The 10,418-nt window shown below is 39.5% G+C and overlaps 1 protein-coding gene across 1 annotated transcript; it reads right to left on the minus strand.

Moving 5' to 3' along the window:
- Positions 1–113: 113 nt before the first annotated feature.
- LOC103468106 (rhamnose-binding lectin-like) lies at positions 114–10,347 on the minus strand. The gene is given in 16 exon segments (XM_081609426.1): positions 114–251; positions 1,055–1,158; positions 1,249–1,381; positions 1,462–1,530; positions 3,017–3,120; positions 3,211–3,343; positions 3,424–3,492; positions 4,973–5,076; positions 5,161–5,293; positions 5,374–5,442; positions 6,927–7,030; positions 7,111–7,306; positions 9,192–9,251; positions 9,329–9,361; positions 10,273–10,299; positions 10,302–10,347. Coding segments are annotated over 16 exon segments (1,386 nt in total). The 5' UTR covers positions 10,333–10,347; the 3' UTR covers positions 114–234.
- Positions 10,348–10,418: the final 71 nt, after the last annotated feature.

Below are 10,418 nucleotides of genomic sequence, written 5' to 3' on the forward strand. Positions count from 1 at the left end.
TAGTTCAGGGAGGTTTTTGGAAGAGTTTTTATCCAGAAAATGTAAATGCAAGTCAGGTTTATTCATGAAAAATTGAAATAAAAATGCAAAACAGGTTGAGAAAACGCAGAAGAGTAGATAATTTCCCTTTGGGACCAATAAAGTATTTTAATTTGAAGAGACATGAAGCTGCTAATCAATGCTGTAGATATTCCTGATTATTATGAATTTCATCCAGAACACAGGATGACGGTTTCACCCAGTCAGAAAAGCTGCAAGAAGAAAATGAAAATATTAAAATAACTTTTATTAGAAACTTTTTTCCCATTAGAAGCAAAATTGTTGGACTGAAAGCACTCGAGGGCCACATTTTTATTTAAAAAATAAATTTACTTTTTAATAAATTTTTTAAGCTTATTTAAAAAACACATTTTAAATCTGTTCGAAGGAAAAAAGCTGCAACAACCTGGTTGCATAAATGTTCAGACCCCATAACTACCTTTTGTTAAAGCACATTTCCTTACACATAAAGGTTTTTTTGGAAGACGTGTTTCTGCATTTTGAGTTGACAATATCTTCCCACTGGGCCCATAAGCTAACGTTAGCATGTTGTTTCAGATCTAAGTTTAGCTCACACACTAACGTTAGCATAATGAATGCTAACCAACATGCTAGTGATTGATAACCAGCATGGAAATGGTAGTATTTAGCTAATATTAGCATTGTAGCTCATACACTTCTATAGCTGCAGGTCACATGCTAATGATACCTAGAATCCTATAAATAGCACAGATGCTAACTCTAGCTCAACTAATTTTAGTGTAGATTGCAAGTAAGATGGAGTGTTGCTGTAAATAACTGCAAATTAAGATCTTTATTTGTTTGCTGTAGGTCAACATGATATCAATAGCATTTAAGCTAACTTTGATACAAAATGTCAACCTAACATAGTAAAAAGGAGTAAATCAGTGTTGGTCAACATGGTAGTGATGGCATACATGGTATTCATAGGCCTTTAGCTAAATCTAGTATAACCAATTTTAGTTTATGCACAAACTTTAGAGGTTAAACTCACCGTAACAAATGTAATCCACCTCCAGGTACTTGTAGGTTCCCACGCAGGGATCTCCAAACACAGAGTTTGCTGCTGTGATAGAACAGCTCTGCTTCCCGTTGCAGCTGAAGATGGACGTTCAAGTGAAGGATTACAGATTTAATCCAGAATCATCTCATTGGAGGTCAGATTGACACCAACAAAAACATTTATACCTCTCAGCAACTTTATTTGAGCTGCTGGAGCATCGGACGTTGGTTATCTGGTTGGCGGGTCGTCCAGCGATGCACGTGTTCCGGTCACTGCGTCCATATGTAGCACTGGTCACAGATATGACCTCACCTTCGTCTGACAGAGGATGGAAACATTGGAGAGACATTTTCATGGTGTAATGCTCCAGAACCAACCAGTAAAACCAGAGATCTTACCACACTGGAGCTGAGCCACTGATCCCTCACATGCCACAGTGGGACCTTTCTGAGGTTTTCTTTCAGGGTCTGTCATAAGAGATTCAGATACATTAATGACCCGTCAGGCCTCTGAATACAAAGCTGGAGACGGAAATGGAGGAAGCCCGGCCCTCCATGCTTTCATCAGCGTTAAAAACACAGTGGAGGTCCAGCAGCGCCTTCGTGTTCGACTCGGTTTATTAGCTGAAGGCGGCGACTCTTAATCCAGCAGCTGGTAAAACATGGTTAGTGATGGGGAACATGGCCGACATGTTTAACACAGCAAAGAAAACATGATGGTTTGTTCTCTGGTCACACCTTACCACTCAAACAGCTAATGACTGTTTAATTCAAAGCTAATATTTTTATTCTATTTTCCTGTTTTTAACTGAAAACATCAACAGTTATATCTAATAAAAGTTTAGTGGAGTAAAATGACTTTCTGGACAATTTCCTCATTTGTTTATTTTTTTGTATTTTATTTAGTTTACTATGATACTCCAAAATAAAGCTAAGTGCAACCAGCTGCTAATTATGCACCAATTTATGCTTTTCTGTTGCAAATAAAACCCAAATGAAACATTAAACTGATCAAATTGTTTTTGGTAAAAAGGCGATTTAACTCCTGAGCGACTGATCAAAACATCATTTAATTTATAAAAATTACACCATCAGACGTTCCAAAACAAAGTTATGTGGAATGTTTGGTGTTTTCAAGATAAAAAATTAATATAATTCATAATTACAAAATAACAAAATCAGGCAAAATTTCCAAGTTTTTTTCCTTAAAAACTAATAAAAAACTGCAGGTGAATTTTTGTTTAAAACTAATTTTTCTCTTCATTCAGTGAAGTTACTCACAGAGGGCAGATGATCCAGAAATTTTACTCGAGTAAAAGCAGCAATACTTCATAAAAAAAATACTTTAAATTAAAAATATACTCCTGATAAACATTTTTTCCAAAAGGTTGCTCAGCTACATGAAACTAGTTACTACCCACGTCTGCTAGCATGCTTAGCTACAGAATCCAGGGAGTCCGGATTATAGTGACATAAAACTTTATTCATCTTAATTATCAATGAGCCGAATGGATCCGATTTCTGTTTACTAGCAGTTTTAATGTGACAAAATGAGAAAAAGTTCAAAGTGGTGTGAAGATTTTACAAGGTTTCTGCGATTCTCCGTCAGATTTAAAGTGTTTTAATCTCTACCCGTTCTGGTATGGCCGCCATCTTTAATTCTGTTATCAACCGCCTTAGTGATAGGATGACCAGCGGCGCCCTCTGCTGGACGGCGGCCAAACTACAAAACTAAAGAAGGTAAGAATCTAACTCATTTTAATCTAATAAACCTAATCAATCAATCAAATTTTATTTGTATAGCACATTTCAGCAGCAAGGCATTTCAAAGTGCTTTACATAATTTAAAAAACAGCATGTGACATTAAATAAACAGTAAGAAAGAGAAAGATGAGTTGATTCATTGTTAGCATCCCTAACTTTGACCAATCCAAGTGTTTCCACCTTCACTTACATTCACAGCTGTACTCCACCTCCAGGTACTTGTAGGTTCCCACGCAGGGATCTCCAAACACAGAGTTTGCTGCTGTGATAGAACAGCTCTGCTTCCCGTTGCAGCTGAAGATGGACGTTCAAGTGAAGGATTACAGATTTAATCCAGAATCATCTCATTGGAGGTCAGATTGACACCAACAAAAACATTTATACCTCTCAGCAACTTTATCTGAGCTGCTGGAGCATCGGACGTTGGTTATCTGGTTGGCGGGTCGTCCAGCGATGCACGTGTTCCGGTCACTGCGTCCATATGTAGCACTGGTCACAGATATGACCTCACCTTCGTCTGACAGAGGATGGAAACATTGGAGAGACATTTTCATGGTGTAATGCTCCAGAACCAACCAGTAAAACCAGAGATCTTACCACACTGGAGCTGAGCCACTGATCCCTCACATGCCACAGTGGGACCTTTCTGAGGTTTTCTTTCAGGGTCTGTCATAAGAGATTCAGATACATTAATGACCCGTCAGGCCTCTGAATACAAAGCTGGAGATGGAAATGGAGGAAGCCCGGCCCTCCATGCTTTCATCAGCGTTAAAAACACAGTGGAGGTCCAGCAGCGCCTTCGTGTTCGACTCGGTTTATTAGCTGAAGGCGGCGACTCTTAATCCAGCAGCTGGTAAAACATGGTTAGTGATGGGGAACATGGCCGACATGTTTAACACAGCAAAGAAAACATGATGGTTTGTTCTCTGGTCACACCTTACCACTCAAACAGCTAATGACTGTTTAATTCAAAGCTAATATTTTTATTCTATTTTCCTGTTTTTAACTGAAAACATCAACAGTTATATCTAATAAAAGTTTAGTGGAGTAAAATGACTTTCTGGACAATTTCCTCAATTGTTTATTTTTTTGTATTTTGTTTAGTTTACTATGATACTCCAAAATAAAGCTAAGTGCAACCAGCTGCTAATTATGCACCAATTTATGCTTTTCTGTTGCAAATAAAACCCAAATGAAACATTAAACTGATCAAATTGTTTTTGGTAAAAAGGCGATTTAACTCCTGAGCGACTGATCAAAACATCATTTCATTTATAAAAATTACACCATCAGACGTTCCAAAACAAAGTTATGTGGAATGTTTGGTGTTTTCAAGATAAAAAATTAATAACATAATTACAAAATCAGGCAAAATAGGCATTTTTCAAGTTTTTTTCCTTAAAAACTAATAAAAAACTGCAGGTGAATTTTTGTTTAAAACTAATTTTTCTCTTCATTCAGTGAAGTTACTCACAGAGGGCAGATGATTCAGAAATTTTACTCGAGTAAAAGCAGCAATACTTCATAAAAAATACTTTAAATTAAAAATATACTCCTAATAAACATTTTTTCCAAAAGGTTGCTCAGCTACATGAAACTAGTTACTACCCACGTCTGCTAGCATGCTTAGCTACAGAATCCAGGGAGTCCGGATTATAGTGACATAAAACTTTATTCATCTTAATTATCAATGAGCCGAATGGATCCGATTTCTGTTTACTAGCAGTTTTAATGTGACAAAATGAGAAAAAGTTCAAAGTGGTGTGAAGATTTTACAAGGTTTCTGCGATTCTCCGTCAGATTTAAAGTGTTTTAATCTCTACCCGTTCTGGTATGGCCGCCATCTTTAATTCTGTTATCAACCGCCTTAGTGATAGGATGACCAGCGGCGCCCTCTGCTGGACGGCGGCCAAACTGCAAAACTAAAGAAGGTAAGAATCTAACTCATTTTAATCTAATAAACCTAATCAATCAATCAAATTTTATTTGTATAGCACATTTCAGACGCAAGGCATTTCAAAGTGCTTTACATAATTTAAAAAAACAGCATGTGACATTAAATAAACAGTAAGAAGGAGAAAGATGAGTTGATTCATTGTTAGCATCCCTAACTTTGACTAATCCAAGTGTTTCCACCTTCACTTACATTCACAGCTGTACTCCACCTCCAGGTACTTGTAGGTTCCCACGCAGGGATCTCCAAACACAGAGTTTGCTGCTGTGATAGAACAGCTCTGCTTCCCGTTGCAGCTGAAGATGGACGTTCAGAATTAGAGATTTAATCCAGAATCATCTCATTGGAGGTCAGATTGACACCAACTAAAACATTTATACCTCTCAGCAACTTTATCTGAGCTGCTGGAGCATCGGACGTTGGTTATCTGGTTGGCGGGTCGTCCAGCGATGCACGTGTTCTGGTCACTGCGTCCATATGTAGCACTGGTCACAGATATGACCTCACCTTCGTCTGACAGAGGATGGAAACATTGGAGAGACATTTTCATGGTGTAATGCTCCAGAACCAACCAGTAAAACCAGAGATCTTACCACACTGGAGCTGAGCCACTGATCCCTCACATGCCACAGTGGGACCTTTCTGAGGTTTTCTTTCAGGGTCTGTCATAAGAGATTCAGATACATTAATGACCCGTCAGGCCTCTGAATACAAAGCTGGAGATGGAAATGGAGGAAGCCCGGCCCTCCATGCTTTCATCAGCGTTAAAAACACAGTGGAGGTCCAGCAGCGCCTTCGTGTTCGACTCGGTTTATTAGCTGAAGGCGGCGACTCTTAATCCAGCAGCTGGTAAAACATGGTTAGTGATGGGGAACATGGCCGACATGTTTAACACAGCAAAGAAAACATGATGGTTTGTTCTCTGGTCACACCTTACCACTCAAACAGCTAATGACTGTTTAATTCAAAGCTAATATTTTTATTCTATTTTCCTGTTTTTAACTGAAAACATCAACAGTTATATCTAATAAAAGTTCAGTGGAGTAAAATGACTTTCTGGACAATTTCCTCATTTGTTTATTTTTTTGTATTTTGTTTAGTTTACTATGATACTCCAAAATAAAGCTAAGTGCAACCAGCTGCTAATTATGCACCAATTTATGCTTTTCTGTTGCAAATAAAACCCAAATGAAACATTAAACTGATCAAATTGTTTTTGGTAAAAAGGCGATTTAACTCCTGAGCGACTGATCAAAACATCATTTCATTTATAAAAATTACACCATCAGACGTTCCAAAACAAAGTTATGTGGAATGTTTGGTGTTTTCAAGATAAAAAATTAATATAATTCATAATTACAAAATCAGGCAAAATAGGCATTTTTCAAGTTTTTTCCCTTAAAAACTAATAAAAAACTGCAGGTGAATTTTTGTTTAAAACTAATTTTTCTCTTCATTCAGTGAAGTTACTCACAGAGGGCAGATGATCCAGAAATTTTACTCAAGTAAAAGCAGCAATACTTCATAAAAAATACTTTAAATTAAAAATATACTCCTAATAAACATTTTTTCCAAAAGGTTGCTCAGCTACATGAAACTAGTTACTACCCACGTCTGCTAGCATGCTTAGCTACAGAATCCAGGGAGTCCGGATTATAGTGACATAAAACTTTATTCATCTTAATTATCAATGAGCCGAATGGATCCGATTTCTGTTTACTAGCAGTTTTAATGTGACAAAATGAGAAAAAGTTCAAAGTGGTGTGAAGATTTTACAAGGTTTCTGCGATTCTCCGTCAGATTTAAAGTGTTTTAATCTCTACCCGTTCTGGTATGGCCGCCATCTTTAATTCTGTTATCAACCGCCTTAGTGATAGGATGACCAGCGGCGCCCTCTGCTGGACGGCGGCCAAACTACAAAACTAAAGAAGGTAAGAATCTAACTCATTTTAATCTAATAAACCTAATCAATCAATCAAATTTTATTTGTATAGCACATTTCAGCAGCAAGGCATTTCAAAGTGCTTTACATAATTTAAAAAAACAGCATGTGACATTAAATAAACAGTAAGAAAGAGAAAGATGAGTTGATTCATTGTTAGCATCCCTAACTTTGACTAATCCAAGTGTTTCCACCTTCACTTACATTCACAGCTGTACTCCACCTCCAGGTACTTGTAGGTTCCCACGCAGGGATCTCCAAACACAGAGTTTGCTGCTGTGATAGAACAGCTCTGCTTCCCGTTGCAGCTGAAGATGGACGTTCAGAATTAGAGATTTAATCCAGAATCATCCCATTGGATAATTGACACCAAAATAGACATTTTCACCTTTTAGCAACTTTAACTGAGCTGCTGCCTCGAGACAGACGGGCACGTCCAACGTTAAAACGCCCGAATGGATTGAACCATAAGCTCCTGGAGCATCGGACGTTGGTTATCTGGTTGGCGGGTCGTCCAGCGATGCACGTGTTCTGGTCTCTGCGTCCATATGTAGCACTGGTCACAGATATGACCTCACCTTTGTCTGACAGAGGATGGAAACGTTGGAGGTTTTAAGCTCCAAACAATCAAGGCAGTTCAAAGTGCTTTGCATCATAAAACACACAAATAAAGTTATGAAACCATCATGGAGTCACCTATGAAGAAACAAAAAGCTGTGTCTAGTGCCATCATGAAAATCATCAATAGATGTCAAATATAATGGTCAATATTTCATTTATTGTGTTTCAAAAGCAGCTCTAAGCAGGTGGGGTTTAGCCTTTATTTAAAGGATCTCAGTGTTTCAGCTGTTTTTCACTTTTCTGAAAGTTTGTTCCAGATTTGTGGTGCATAGAAGCTGAATGCTGCTTCTCCATGTTTGCAGAATCTGGAGGCCAATCCTTCAGCAGCAGATCTGTAATCCGTTCAGTGATTTATAAACTACCAGCAGCAGATTAAGGTCTGTTCTGTCAGTGAAGGACCGTAGAACTAGGTGGTGTAGATCTAGGTGGTGTAGAGCTGGGTGGTGTAGAACTGGGTGGTGTAGAACTAGGTGAACTAGAACTGGGTGGTGTAGAGCTGGGTGGTGTAAATCTAGGTGGTGTAAATCTAGGTGGTGTAGAGCTGGGTGGTGTAGATCTAGGTAGTGTAGAACTGGGTGGTGTAGAACTGGGTGATGTAGAACTAGGTGGTGTAGAGCTGGGTGGTGTAGAACTGGGTGGTGTAGATCTTGGTGGTGTAGAACTGGGTGGTGTAGAACTGGGTGGTGTAGAACTGGGTGGTGTAGAACTAGGTGGTGTAGAGCTGGGTGGTGTAGATCTAGGTGGTGTAGAACTGGGTGGTGTAGATCTAGGTGGTGTAGAACTGGGTGGTGTAGATCTAGGTGGTGTAGAGCTGGGTGGTGTAGAACTGGGTGGTGTAGATCTAGGTGGTGTAGAACTGGGTGGTGTAGATCTAGGTAGTGTAGAACTGGGTGGTGTAGAACTGGGTGATGTAGAACTAGGTGGTGTAGAACTGGGTGGTGTAGATCTAGGTGATGTAGAACTAGGTGGTGTAGAACTGGGTGGTGTAGATCTAGGTGGTGTAGATCTAGGTGGTGTAGGACTAGGTGGTGTAGAACTGGGTGATGTAGAACTAGGTGGCGTAGATCTAGGTGGTGTAGAACTGGGTGGTGTAGATCTAGATGGTGTAGAACTGGGTGGTGTAGATCTAGGTGGTGTAGATCTAGGTGGTGTAGATCTAGTTGGTGTAGATCTAGGGGGTGTAGAGCTGGGTGATGTAGATCTAGGTGGTGTAGAACTGGGTGGTGTAGATCTAGGTGGTGTAGAACTGGGTGGTGTAGATCTAGGTGATGTAGAACTGGGTGATGTAGAACTGGGTGGTGTAGAACTAGGTGATGTAGATCTAGGTGGTGTAGAACTGGGTGGTGTAGATCTAGGTGATGTAGAACTGGGTGATGTAGAACTGGGTGGTGTAGATCTAGGTGGTGTAGAGCTGGGTGGTGTAGAACTGGGTGGTGTAGAGCTGGGTGGTGTAGAGCTGGGTGGTGTAGATCTAGGTGGTGTAGAACTGGGTGGTGTAGATCTAGGTGTTGTAGATCTAGGTGGTGTAGAGCTGGGTGGTGTAAATCTAGGTGGTGTAGAGCTGGGTGGTGTAGATCTAGTTGGTGTAGATCTAAGTGGTGTGCTCCATCTCCCTGGTTTTAGTCAGAGCGCCAGCAGCAGCAGCAGATCTCTGGATCTGGGACTTCAGTGCTTTTCAGCCCTTTAAAGCTGAAAATGTTCTTCAGCTGATTTTGTCACCATCTTTATGTGGCTCTGAAGGCTCAGAGTTCATCCTGATCTCTGGTTTCCAGCTGTGTGTTGATTCCGGGTCGTCCCAAAGATAATAACTCCAGTCAGAAGCAGAACCGACAAACCCAGTGATCTCACCACAGTCCAGCTGAGCCGCGGATCCTTCACACGCCACAACGCGAAGCTTCTGGGAGAAAACTGCAAATAAAACGCCGTCAGTCACGAGGAATCAACACCGACGAGCAACGTTTCCGCGCGTTAGAGCGACTTTTTACCTGAAGGTATCAGCACACATGATGCTGCCAGGACTAGGAGAGAAAAAACTTATTAAACTTTCATAATGAGCTGAGAGTTTAACGGGATTCAATGGAAATTATTATAAATATTCCATCTGCATTCAGGCTGACAGTTTATAAATTCATGTCCGTATGATCCCAATACTCAGAATTATTTGTTGTGAAGATTAGAGGATAAAGCGGCTTTTTTTGTTTGGTTCATTGATCATTGATAAACTGAACTCTGTATAAATAGATTTATTCTGATAGATTCTGTTCAATAACCAACCAGAGTTTCAGTTTGGATTTAAAGCAGAAAAAATGTTCCGTCCTGGTTTATTAGACCTGAGAGTCGAGTTCAGGTTCGGTTCAAGTTAAAGGTTTATTGCCCTCAAACAGATTACGACCAATTTAAGGTGCATCTTTTAGCTTGTATTGCAGCAATGTGAGGCGTTCCGCAGGGTGTTGAACTTAAACCACTGCACATGACCATAGCAAAATAATTTATATCTGGCAAATTAATTAACATTTTGAAATCAATATTATACATCACACACATCTTCCCTAAAATAAACTGTATCCTGATGACATCCTGCTATAAAATATGATTTTATGAACATTTTAAATTCTGGACATTTATGCCAAGTTTAATAAATGTGTTAAGTTTGTAATTTATTTTTACTCTTTTCAAACAAATTTGTTGTTTTTAAAAACTAACTGATCCGTTTATTTATTAGTTTTAAAATCTGAGCAGGAACCAGATCCAGCATGTTTCACCCACCAGTTACAGACCAGAGTTCCCAGTTTGCCACTGGGAACCAAAAACACAAAACAAAGCAGGAACTGTTAAAAATAAAAAACTTTTCATTAAATATTTCAACGGTTTTTCTCTCTTTCAGCCCCTTGAATTAAAGCAGACTGCATTAAAACGTCGGCGTACTCACAGAGCGTGGAGCAGAGCATGATGGAAGCCGGATGGGTGCTGGAAGAAGCTGGCCGCTCATATTTAAGCCCGAAGGAGGGAATCCATCCCATAATCCTCTGTCACTTTCTCCACCAAAACAAACTGCTTGGTAAATTTGAGTCTGTG

This window comes from Poecilia reticulata, chromosome 7, assembly GCF_904066995.2.
Source record: "Poecilia reticulata chromosome 7, P_reticulata-male-v2, whole genome shotgun sequence".
NCBI lineage: Eukaryota > Metazoa > Chordata > Actinopteri > Cyprinodontiformes > Poeciliidae > Poecilia > Poecilia reticulata.